The sequence below is a fragment of the Ranitomeya variabilis genome, chromosome 2, assembly GCF_051348905.1.
Source record: "Ranitomeya variabilis isolate aRanVar5 chromosome 2, aRanVar5.hap1, whole genome shotgun sequence".
NCBI classification, from domain to species: domain Eukaryota; kingdom Metazoa; phylum Chordata; class Amphibia; order Anura; family Dendrobatidae; genus Ranitomeya; species Ranitomeya variabilis.
Window position 1 is genome coordinate 359,263,737 of NC_135233.1, and position 13,565 is coordinate 359,277,301.

General features: G+C 44.9%; 1 protein-coding gene across 1 annotated transcript in view; it reads right to left on the reverse strand.

Moving 5' to 3' along the window:
- Positions 1-2,420, reverse strand: part of LOC143805911 (cytochrome P450 2A13-like) — a 116,145-nt gene extending 113,725 nt beyond the window's left edge. Inside the window, exon 1 of the mRNA XM_077285667.1 lies at positions 2,011-2,420. Coding sequence (XP_077141782.1) covers positions 2,011-2,190 — 180 coding nt within the window. The 5' untranslated portion in view covers positions 2,191-2,420. The remainder of the gene's footprint in view (positions 1-2,010) is intronic.
- Between the last annotated feature and the right edge of the window lie 11,145 nt (positions 2,421-13,565).

Here is a 13,565-nt window from a genome sequence, read left to right on the forward strand (position 1 = left end):
TTCTAGTGCTGTGTGTTGTAGTCCTTCCCTGCTGTGCTCACGGAAAGTACCCCACAACGGTTGTGTCTGTTTCTTAAGTTCCCTCACAACTCGATTAATTGATGTTCTTCTCGTATTCCATCCCTCCCTGTTATTCAGGTTGGAACGGCACCCGTTTGTCAGGTAGGCCTGGAGTTCTTCCGGGACCCTAGAGACGCCCCTCTCCCGCAATTGCCCCCCAAGACTTCATAGGTGATATGTGTTAGGCAGCCCGCCTTGAACTGACTGCCCTGCCGCTGTTTGGAGTATGGCTTGAAGCTGTATGCTATTCCACTCCCTCGGCGTTCCGGCCACCGGTAATGCGCCTCAGTAGGATGTTGCTCCGGTCTTACAGCATGACCCCTACTGGTATTCTCCTTTCGCTTGATCTCGTTTCTCACTCAGCACAATCTATCTCGCTTCTAGTCCTTTCTTAGGGCACCGCCGCTATGCTGAGCAGGCACGGTCCCGTTACGTTCTTTCCAATGCCAAGCCTCTGTCAGGATCCCACCCCTGACAGAGACCCTACTATCTCTCCCTCCACAACACCCTCTGCCACAAGGTGTTGCTTCGTTCAATCCAGTCAGCTTTCTCCTCTAACTTCCTGCCTGACCCCCAGTTTACCTACTATGGTGGGGAGTGGCCTAATGAATAGCACCCTTAGCTCCCCCCGGAGGCCCAGCTGTGAAACATATTGGTGTCTGTGATACCTGATCAGAGGAACTCCTTCAGTGCCATCGAACGCACCATGGCTCCCCAAAGTGGCGGAGCCACAGTACTGCAACGACCAGGACTCTGGGGCGCTGCACTGGCACATGCATGCCTGCGCCATTTCATTTCCATCCCCGCGAGTTTTGAAAGGCAGAGAAGGGCAGGCCAGACGGGTGAAAGAAGGAGCGGCTTCATTTCCATCCTCCGGAGTCTTGAGAGGCAGAGAATGGCGGGCCAGACAGGTGAAAGAGAAGGAGGTAATAGAATACAAGGGTGGGCTTGATTCACTTACACCTTCCCGGTGAGGTACCTCATCATCGGGACCGCTCCCCGCACCATATGCGGCGACCGCAGAGCTCAGCACATGCCGCATAAGGCGACACCCGGCATATAAGACAACCCCCGACTTTTGAGAAGATTTTCAGGGGTTAAAAAGTCGTCTTATATGACAGAAAATACGGTACTTGTTCTTCGTGGTGTTGTTTGGTTAGTGGTGCCTCTTGTTTAATGGACTTGCAGCCTCTGTGGCCTTTCAGAAAAGGTAAAGCGTATATACTGCCCAATACGTGACACTTAGATTACACACAGGGGGACTTCCTATCATTGGCCATGTGACTTATGGACAGAATTGCTTGTACCTGAAAATGTTAGTGGCTTCATAGCAAAAGGGGTGAATACATATGCACATGCTCATTTTTAGTTATTTGATCTCACAAATTTAATTTTTGCCTATATTTTTATCACTTCACTTCACCAAATTAGACTATTTAGTGTTGATGCATCACACACAAATCAGATTACAAAAACATTTAAATACAGGCTGCAATGTAACAAAATAGGAAAAAAGCCAAGGGGGTGAATAGTTTCTTAAGCTACTCTATCCTATCTATGCTATTCTGACGGTTCGGGCTGTGAATTTACTGTTCTTGGCTGATGAAATGTCTGGTTTCCTTTGAGATGTGATCATAAAAGTCAGACGGCACACGCATGGCCCAAGTGCCGGACAATTCTTTTCACGTACCCATTGACTTACAATGGAGAATGCGATCCAGCCTCACATCCAATCACAGCACGCTGTGAGTTTTTCCTCAGTCCAATTCGGGCTGAGAAAGAAAATCACAGACAAGCACTCACTCATTGAATAACATGGGTCAGAGTGAAAGGTGATGTTTTCTCACATTGCACTCCTTCGTATTATACTCCAGTGGTAGTGACCCTTACCCTGTTTACGGACATCTGTTTTCAGCCAATTGACAAGCCCAGACTGTCATAAATTCTTACCTTGACTAATGACTGTGGTATTTCAGAAGTGTTGACCTGTATGATATTCCCCAGGATGGGTAGTGGTGTAGGTCCTGGGGGTAGGTCCTTCTGTTTCACCCCACCCCACCATTTGATGAGATAAATAAGAAGAGTGATTCCAGCAGCTAGGAGAAGTGTTGCTGCGATGTTCAGAGCCATCCTGAGCCCCGGTGACTACAGCTTGGTCTGTACTATGACCTGTGTATTTATATTCGGTCATGTACAGGGCAGCATTCCGACATACAATCAGTGAGAACAGACTGCACTTGTGTAAAGTGCAGAGCTACATCTGTATTGTTCAACACTTCCGCTCTCAGTGGTTGCAGGGAGGGCAGTCTCATCTTGGTGTGATGTCAGAGTGCTCTAGAAATGAGACATGACACCCACCCCTCTCACAGCAAACAGCACACATGGGGGGATTCAGCAGCTGCATCCTCTGCTCTTTTGCTACTGTACAGATTTGTTAATATCTGAGAGCATATTAAAAATCAAACTTAGCCTTGACGCTTCCAAAATATACCCATTTATTGCAACCAAAATAGGAGAACTGGTCAAACAATAATAGAAAAGATGAAAAGAAAACTAAAGTCCATTCTATTGTAATGTTTTCTTAAGCCCCCTGATTTAAAAAAAAAAAAATCGATCAAAATTACGTAATAGCAAGATAAGCAAGAAAAATCTTTATTATAGCTAAAAATGTACACAATATTATGCAGTATATAAAAATGTAAAGAATATTCATTCAGCATCTTTTTTTGGAAATTTATTCTTGCGCCTTTTCCTTTTCTCTTCAGAACTTCTCTTGATACCTTCTCTGCAGATCTTTTCTGTGAAGCATCCCGCAGTAGTCATCCATCATGTTCCATCTACCTTGGTACCGTTGTTCCACCTCCTTGCTATCCTGATGAAATCTTTCTCCTTGCTCATCGTTAGCAGCACCAAGGTTTTCGGGAAAGTAGTCCTAATGGGAATTAAATAAGTGTAACTTCAAATTCATAGACAATCTGAGGCTTTGAAACATTTCATCATGTTCTCCTTGATTGACTTAAATTTTGGATCTTTCTTATTAATTAGTATATTCATTACTTCTTTAAAAGAATCACAAGCATTTTTCTCAACAACTTTCATTTTTCATTATCCTTCATGAGTCTCTGAACACCAAAAACTCATAAAAATGGCTTCCCTCAGTTTTGCTTCTGACAGTCCATGAAACTTGGTACATACTGTAGGTACTTAAATGTCTCACCTCTTTCTTTCGGAAGAGCTTTCAAAAACTTCATTAGCCCAAGCTTAATGTGGAGTGGTTTGTAATAAACCTAGCACTCAAAACTTACATACCTATCTACGGTTTGGGAACCTACCTAGGCACCTACCACAGTTGTGCACAGGGCGTTTCTATATTAATGTGGAGTGGTGGCAGAAGAACTTTAGTGGGTGTTAAATATATCTGTTTTGTATATTTATTTATTTATTCAGGTCTCTTTGCCAGATGCTATACTCTAAAGAAAATGTCACAATGTTTCTTATAAAAAATGTAGCAGTTTATTGGATTGTCCACCAAAAAGCATCATTGTGGCAAAATATAAAATAAGTGAAAGAGTTACAAACAAATTGTCTATTTGTCCATATCAAAGTTTGTTCTCCATCTTTCCTGGGATCCTGAGTGATACATTGTGTCTGTCTGTCAAAAGCATGGCTGAATAAAGAAGCACATGGTTAACTCACATACCAACTGTCTAACCTGATGTCCATCTAGTGTCAGTGTCAAGTGTCTGCCCCCTTCCTGCTGGTGACATAGTTATATACCTCCCTCATAGTGTGGCGCCCCTAAGGGTCCAGTTGCCACAGAGGTACTGCACCTCAGCCAGAGGTGTGGTAATCCGCTCTTGGGTAAGGAGGGGGCACTACCCGGAACTCGCACATGTGTATCCAACTTGACACTGCTCCAGGCTAGGGGGAGGGGCCCCAGCTCTGGTGGAGGGTTGTGTGACAGTTGGAGGGAAAGTAGTGAGTTGTGAGGAGTTGTCATGGAAATGAGAGGGAAGAGTTATTCAGTCAGGTAGTCAGCGAATTGTGAGGAGGAGGTGATTGGAGCAGATGTGAAGAGAGGAGCTCCTGAGAGAGAGAAAGGGTCCTAGGGGCCAGGGAAGTGAGGAATCCACCTGTGGCACCCAAATCCACGACGACCGTGGGTGGGTGGACGGACCAAGTCACAGTGGGGACCAGCCCCAGACTAGTTGAGGAACTTCAAGTCTCAGCTAGCAAACAGGAGGCTGTAGTATCTGCATGTGCTACAGGCAAATCCACATACATTCGCTGAAAAGGCAACCATATAGGATCAAGGGGACCAGGAGAAGGTCGCCCGATAGGACCCGAGCCTGCTGGCTTGGGCCACTGTGTGTGAGGCACAGGGCAGGAGGGCAAAGCCAGCATAGAGAGATGACCTGGGAAGGTACACAAGAAAAGGAGTCTCTGAAAAGTGCACCCAGATTGCTTGAGAGCTGAATTGAAAAGAGACCCGGAGGATGCAGCACCCGGCTGGGATTGTACCAAACAAACTGTTAGTAAAGAGTGAAACTGCACCCTGCTGTGTCCTCAGAATTATTACTGTGTCACCTGCCCTGCACTACAACAGTTTAGCATTGACTTTAACACTTTACCGGCCCTGGGGCCTAGCTTTACCCGTGGAGAGCTGTGACATCTCTGCTGCATCACCAACTGCCCCAGTGGACCTTACCCGCAGCGTCAGTCATTTTCCTTATTTCCAAACACCACGGGTGGCTTCACAAACTAATCCCTTATAAATGTTATTCCCCTTCTCCCATCATTATTTAATTGGTCGCCCAGGGCCACAGATTGGGCACTGCTGTCGTGACATCCCCCGAATAACCATCTGACCTGGCCCAAGTCCCCCACGGCCCTAGCAGGTGCTCCCTTTGCATGTGTTCGCTATATATGGTGCTACCCTCTACCCTGAGCGAAGTACAGAAATAACACATGTGATGTCAGCCAAACCTTCCGCAAGGAAATGTGCTCAGTATAGAATTGAGTGTAATAACAATAAATCAATAACCAATAATTCATATTTAACAGTGGGATCAATTAAACTTTCCACAACTATGTTCTTGAGTCCAGGTTGCAAAGATGATCTTTTTGGCAAACTATTTTGGCTCCAGTGATGAGTCCTATCCTGGCTGTCCCATTCACCCAAAAAGCATGAGTACTTTGTGCATCCTCCTTGCTGCCCCAGGAGCAAAGCGAGAACTTTCAGTTCATCACATATTGACCATACTTGATCCTCATAATTAAGTTACTTGAGAATTAAGTCTGCATTCTCTTAGGCCCCTTTCACACATCAGTTTTTTCCATCAGTCACAATCCATTGGCTCGATGGATCAGTCACAGATTGTGAAAAACTGATGCGATGGATTCGCATCAGTTTTTTCATCCGTTTCTTCCATTTTTTCATCCGTTTTTCAACGGATACGTTTTTTAAAAAGCCCAATGGGAGGCTCCCAAACATTATTGGCTACTGTAAACCTATATATACAGTGTTCCTACACCTCATCTTTGACAGGTTATAGAGCAAGTGGCAAAAATGGAAGGTGTGATTGCGAACATTGTGAAGATCTATGTAGATTTTACTTTTGAGGCAAATCATTTAGAAGCGATCATTCTTGAAAAGGAGCGAGAAAGAAAGCGTATCATGCGTCTGCACCAGCATCGCTTTTGGATCCACCCAATCACTGCACTGAGAATGACACGTGGGGTGTATTCAACGTTATATATGGAGTTGAGAGGAAACCCCGAGAAGTTTTTTTTATCTATGTTTGGATGAAACTTCCATTCGAGCAAATGACAGACAGTGATGGATCCTTCGCTCTCCGATTTTTCGACGTGTACAAAAAACTTTACTTTGTCAGTCATCTCCGGCTGCCGGATAAACAATTTTGAACGGATCTGGCGAACGACGGATGAAACGTGAGGCCATCTGTCGCAATCTGTTGCTAATACAAGTTGATGAGAAAAAACAGATCTGGCAGCATCAGTCGCCGTTTTTTTTTTTTTCAAAATTCGACGGATTGCGACTGATAGCAAAAAACTGATGTGTGTAAGGGGCCTTAGCTTTCCTTCAAGTGCACAGAATGCCCTGCAGGCACTGAAGGATCCCTACTGCCATTGTGCAGCAACAAATCTTTCTGGCTTTTTTTGGATGAATTAATAAATAGTTTCCACTTGCTCACATTATACTCAATGTTACATTTTTTTATTAGCCCAGAATCATCACTGCAATACACTACAGTAGAGCAGCCTCTTGAGAAAAGTATGGAAGGAATTTCTTTTCTCTGCTTCGGTGTAATGAAAAACAGGTACCTGGAGGTACCAGGTTCTTTTCCTTTAGTCTAGAGATTAAAAGGTATGCAGAATGTTTGGTAAGGCCTGAGTCCCTGACTAAGTCATTTAATTTGGGCTTTGAAAAAAGTTGTGACTCGTTGGAGTCTTTATTAGAATCCGGCTCTTCATGTTCTGAGTCATGCCCCCGGAAAAAGCAATATGTGAAACAGCGCCTGTCGGGTGTAAGGGGAACACCGCACGCCTGACTGCACTACCATCTGTGTGGAGGCTCCTTTTCTGTGGCAAAAAGGAATCATATTTGCACATTTTGTAAATCTCTACAAAGAACTGCATGGCATTCATTGGTTCACTTGCTTATTTGCTTTAAGTATACAGCCTCACTTTACAACCCTCCCTTTCTTTTGACTTGCTTTTCTGGCGTCCACCTCCCCATTATCAAGGCTACAATAATTGGCGTGCAGCAGTTTTCCCCTCTCTTTTTGGAGGTCTTACATCCTGTCTTTTTAAATGATTTTAATTTTGTATATATCAACAAAAAATAGTATTTTATTTCTCTAGTGTTTGGATTCTCTTCTTAGCAGGTGGATTTACCCTCCACCTGCTTTCAGTGTTTCTAGTTTCGCCAGAGGTGAAGGGACAGGTATCCCTGGACCATGAGGCACAGGGAGAGTCCCTGACGGGAGGTCCTGGTATATAATTTCCTTCTTATTTTTAAGATTGAATACCTCCTTGTTTCACATGAAAAAACTAGCAGTCACCACTATGATCACTATGATTTCATGGTTCCCTCCAGATCAGAGGCATGCCAAAACAAAAACACACTTTCTTCTCTTTAGACCACTGTCGTAGTTCTTCTACACAAACAGATCACACTACATGTGGAGCCCACGACTTGTCCTGATCACTTGTTGTAGTTTTACGGCAAAGTATGCATAATACAATTTTCTAACAAATTTTCGGATAAATTATGACACCTCCTTGTAGCCATGTTGATTACTTTGTTAGAAACGGAAGCTTAATCCACCACAACCACTAAATGCTGATAGGAATCATGTTAAGTGCACCACCACACTCTTATGAACTCTGTCTAAAAGAAAATATGCCTTTGCTCCCCATAGCAACTATTCACAGTACAGCTTTCAGTTCTAATACTGCTGTGGTAAAATGAAAGCTGTGCTCTGATTGGTCGCTATGGACACCACCACACTATTACGTACTGTGATTAAAAGTAATCTGTCTTTACTGCCTATAACAACCAATCACAGCACGGCTTTCATTTCTTATACTGCTGAGGTAAAATGAAAGATATGCTATGATTGGATGCTAAGGACACCACCACACTCTTTTGAAACTGGGTTAAGAAAATCTTCTCTGACTACAGCAGCCAATTATTTTTTATCTAAGTGGTGAAAAAACTTCCAAACTTTGCTAAAAATAAAAAAATTAAATTGTGCCATTTTCCGATACCGGTAGCTTCTCCATTTTTCATGATCTGGGGTCGGGTGAGGGCTTATTTTTGAGTGCACCGAGCTGACGTTTTTAGTGATACCATTTTGGTGCAGATACGTTCTTTTGATCGCCCTTTATTGCATTTTAATATAATTTCGCGTGACCAAAAAGGTAATTTTGGCGTTTCTAATTTTTTTCTCGCTACACCATTTAGCGATCAGGTTAATCCTTTTTTTATTGATAGATGAGGCGATTCTGAACGCGGCGATACCAAATATCTATATATTTGATTTTATTTTTATTGTTTTATTTTGAATGGGGCGAAAGGGGGGTGATTTAAACTTTTATATTTTTTTTTATTTCATATTTTTTTAAACTTTTTTTTACTTTTGCCATGCTTCAATAGCCGGCATCAGCAACCATAGAAGTCTTAAGGAGACCTCTGGTTACAATGCCGACGCACTGCTGACCCCCGATCATGTGACGGGGACGGCGATGAACGCATTTCCGGCAGCGCGGCCGGGAGCGGTAGTTATATGCCGCTGTCAGCGTTTGACAGTGGCATTTAACTAGTTAATAGCGACGGGTGGATCGCGATTCCACTCGCCGCTATTGCTAGCACATGTCAGCTGTTCAAAACAGCTGACATGTCACGGCTTTGATGTGGGCTCACCGCCGGAGCCCACATCAAAGCTGGTGATCTGACCTTGGACATACTATCTGTTGTGAATTCTGCTCTTGGGCTCCCTCCGGTGGTTGTTAGTGGTAGTGCAGTGGTCTCTGGATTGTAAGCCAGGGTAGGTGTTTCTGCTTATTGCAGATCTATTAGGTATTTAGGTGTGAAGGAGCCTTCTATCCCTGCCAGTTGCCCATTGTATCTTGGAGGGATTGCATCTCTGTCTGGCTCCTCTTGCCCTGCTGTCATTTCAGCTAAGTGCCTGGTTTTTGTTCTCTGTAGCATGCATGCAGTGTGCTTTTATGTGCAGTGCAATCTATTGTGTTTTTGTCCAGCTTTGACTTTGTTTGGATTTCTCTGTCATGCTGGTTTCTCTGGAGATGCAGATATACACTCTACGTCTTTAGTTAGATGTAGTTTATAGTATATTCTGCTGCGGATTTTTTTAGAGTTTAATACTGACCGCTTAGAACTCTGTCCTATCCTCTATTTAGCTAGAAGTGCCTATTTTGCTAAAGTCTGTCTTTTCTGCCTGTGTTCGTATTTCCTCTTAAACTCACAGTCAATATTTGTGGAGGGCTGTCTTTCCTTTGGGAATCTGCTCTGAGGCAAGATAGTATTTCCCTTTTCCATCTTTAGGGGTATTTAGTCCTCCGGCTGCATCGAGGTGTCTAGGCCATGATAGGAACATCCCACGGCTACTTCTTGTTGCGGTGTTAGTATTAGGATTGCGGTCAGTACAGGTACCACCTACTCCAGAGATAGTCTCATGCGGCTTCAGGGTCACCGGATCATAACAACTATCCCGTCCGAAGTCAGAAAGGGGTTAATGCCTTATTTTACATCTGTGCACTGTTAGCTCCTTTTTGTGTCACCTCTCCTGAAGCTGAATCAATCCCAATCTGGTAGCCATAGATATCATTTTATCCAGTGCAAAATAAATATCAGACAACAACATTCATCTTTAATATGACCCAATAACTCTTTATAGAATATTGCAATTTCAAATCCTTACCTGTCACCAGATGCTACCACATTTACTCTGCAAACAGCACTGGTAATTGATGAGCCAGCATTACTGTGTAGCATAGGTATTGTGCAGCTAACTATACTGGTGTGACTGTGACCTATGGTGTTTCCTAAACAGGGACAGAATATATGTGCTATTTAGGTTCTCAGCAGAAATAATCGTCTCTCTGCGTTGGCTCATGGGTCAGCACCGCACTCTATTTAAACTTCCAGCAGTCTGTTGGGAGTTGCCAATTTTTGCTTGGCTTACTTTTTGTACTGTGAAAATGTGATAGATCCATGATATTTCTAGAGCTAGACCTTGGCTATTCTGAAACAGAAAGCTAAAGCAATGAAATGGAATATAAGTTGGTGTGCGTGCAGGGTGTAGGCACATGTTCACACTGGCCACTAAACAAACAACACCCAAGACAAAAACAAATTGAGCAAATACCCTGCAGAAAATAAATAAATTGCAATAGTGCATTAAAATAATATAAGGTACTGGGTTAACATATTTTTGATAAAAAAAGAGTAAAAGCCAACCCACCACAATACTGGGGCCCTATTTGGGATTGTCCTAACCTCCAGTATTAAAACCTCACCATGCTTCTAATGACGTATGTGTGCATAATGACTTAATCACACATACATCATAGACATATGTTAAGATTTTAATAGTACAGGATATGACCATCCCAAGTAGGGTCATGGTAATGTGGTGAGATGGCCTTTACTTCTTTTTTTAATCAAAAATATGTTAACCAAGTACCCTATATTATTTTATTAATCTATTGCTATGTATTTTCTGCAGGGTATTTGCTCATTTTGTTTTTGTCTTGGTTTAGTTTTGGCTATTCTGACCCTGATTTGATTGACCCCTGATGTCCCTGATTACAGTTTTTGTCTACTGATTCCATCCCTCAAGTTACTTATTTGGCTAGTTTGACTACTTTTGCCTCAGACTCAGTATTCGAAAAAACAGTTACTTCATACCATAAGGCCCCTTAGTAAGTTCAGACCCCAGTTTAAAAGTTAAAGTGTAAAAGCCAAGGTTCCTCTGCGACACACTAGATGGAATAACTAGTGTCAAGTTTTTCCAAAGTTGCCTTTTTGAGACAATGGAGTCAGACAACACAGCATCTAAGATGTGATAGTTGTTGGTGTATTGGCTGACAGTGGAGTCTCCTTGATTCTAGCAAAGTTGAGCAAAATCAGTATAAGTACATAGTTACATAGGTTGGAAAAAGACCTGAGTCCATCCAGAGGTGTTTTCTACACCAATAATACATTTTGTCACTAATTTAACTAAAACCCACAATATTATTTTTACTTAAGAAATCGTCCAGCCCTTTTTTAAAAGCTGCTATATTGTCTGCCATTACTATCTCTTGTAGTCAGGCATTTCACAGTCTGACAGTAAAGAACTTTTATTATTTAGCTGCCGGAATCACCTTTCTTCCACCCATAATGAGTTCCCCCTAGTCCTTCGTCTTTGGAAGGAATAAGTCATGTGCCAGTCCTTTATACTGACCACACATATATTTATACATATAAATAAGATCTCCTCTGCGATGTCTTATTTCTAAGCTAAACAAGTCCAACTTTTCCAACCTCTCATCATATGAGAGGCCTTTGAAGACTCTCCAGAAAGACGCCAGAAAACTGGATTACCACCAACCTTTCGGCAGAAGCCCTTTTTTAACAAAATATTCTAATGCTTCTAATTGTCGTTAGAAATTATGGAATTCATTTAGACATAGGCTATTCTGCTGTGTGCCTGACAGCCCCACACAATGTTCTTTTGTGTACTTGCTTGCCGAATATCACAGAGTGAAAATGCTCAATGGATCTTTTTTATTGTGTTTTTTGACTTCCCAACAACTATGATGGCTATCTTTAGAGGCAGAGTAGTATATAATAAAAGAGATGTCTGCCTATGTGCTTGATGAGGGTGCTCCAAGCTGCAGATACATTTCCCTCTACCATCATAAACTCCTTGATTTGGCAATGACAAAAGATGACCATACTCAAATGAGTAAGATAATATGTTGCCCATCAATTAAAGATTGAGTTGTTTATTTGTACAAATGATCCAATCGTCAATCATGTGTATGAGTGGTGCCGATGGAACGAAGACACCAGAGAAAGTTGGGCAGAGATCAGAACAGGAGGCTGCAGAGACACAAAAGTGAATAGTGAGGTGACCAATTTTTTACGACATATTTATTATGATCTGGGATCTAAAGAGATATAAGAGAATAAGAACATTCCATTTGCATCAAATAACTTTAATATCAATTAAATTTATTGGCCAAATTAGAGTGAGCTACCAAATTTTGGCATATCTGCTCCTCACTACATACAAAGTGTTCCGGTCTTGGTGTCTATTATATATTAGTGCACCTTTAAAAGAAGCTTCCAATGAAGATGTGAACATAGCCTAAAGTCAACCGAACCTGACCAACCATATGATGCGTAAGGAGGTCTCCCAATTCTCTCCCGACTTAGGATGTCAGTAGAGAGAAAAATCAAGCACTAGAATATTGACCATCAGCTGTCTTCTGTGCATGGCCATATTAAGCTGCAAACTCAGTTCTCACTCAACCGTCAATGAAGAGAAAAATAAATAAGTAATAATATAAAAAAATTATATATATACTAGCTATTGAACCCGTTCTACGCCCGGGTGGCGAGCATTTATATTGGTATATGGTCTCCATCCTGGTATGTGCTGCTCCCATCTTGCTCTCCCATCCTGTCATGTGCTGCTCCATCTTGCGCCCCCATCCTGTCATGTACTGCTCCACCGTGTCATGTGCTGCTCCATCCTGCATCCCCATCCTGTCATGTGCTGCTCCACCGTGCCATGTGCTGCTCCATCCTGCGCCCCATCCTGTCATGTGCTGCTCCACCGTGTCATGTGCTGCTCCATCCTGCATCCCCATCCTGTCATGTGCTCCCATCCTGCGGCCCCCATCCTATCACGTGCTGCTCCATCCTGCACCCCCATCATTGCGGGCGGCTGTGCGGAGTGCGGATGGCTGTGCGGAGTGCGGGCGGCTGTGCGGAGTGCGGGCGGCTGTGCGGAGTGCGGGCAGCTGTGCCGAGTGTGGGCGGCTGTGCCGAGTGCGGGCGGGTGTGCCGAGTGTGGGCGGCTGTGCGTGGCGCTGCTGGGTGCGGGCGGCTGTGGGTGGCTGTGCTGGGTGCGGTGGCTGTGCTGGGTGCAGCGGCTGTGTGTGGCTGTGGGCGGCGGCTGTGCTGGGTGCGGCGGCTGTGCGCGGCTGTGCTGGGTGTGGCGGCTGTGCTGGGTGCGGCGGCTGTGGGTGGCTGTGCTGGGTGCAGCGGCTGTGCGTGGCTCTAGGCAGCTGTGCGTGGCTGTGGGCAGCTGTGCGTGGCTGTGCTGGGTGCGGCGGCTGTGGACGGCTGTGCTGGGTGCGGTGGCTGTGTTGGGTGCTGCGGCTGTGCGTGGCTGTGCTGCTCCATCCTGCGCCCCCATCCTGTCATGTGCTGCTCCACCGTGTCATGTGCTGCTCCATCCTGCATCCCCATCCTGTCATGTGCTGCTCCACCGTGCCATGTGCTGCTCCATCCTGCGCCCCATCCTGTCATGTGCTGCTCCACCGTGTCATGTGCTGCTCCATCCTGCATCCCCATCCTGTCATGTGCTCCCATCCTGCGGCCCCCATCCTATCACGTGCTGCTCCATCCTGCACCCCCATCATTGCGGGCGGCTGTGCGGAGTGCGGATGGCTGTGCGGAGTGCGGGCGGCTGTGTGGAGTGCGGGCGGCTGTGCGGAGTGCGGGCAGCTGTGCGGAGTGCGGGCAGCTGTGCCGAGTGCGGGCGGCTGTGCCGAGTGCGGGCGGCTGTGCCGAGTGCGGGCGGGTGTGCCGAGTGCGGGCGGCTGTGCCGAGTGCGGGCGGCTGTGCGTGGCGCTGCTGGGTGCGGGCGGCTGTGGGTGGCTGTGCTGGGTGCAGCGGCTGTGTGGCTGTGGGCGGCGGTTGTGCTGGGTGCGGCGGCTGTGCGCGGCTGTGCTGGGTGTGG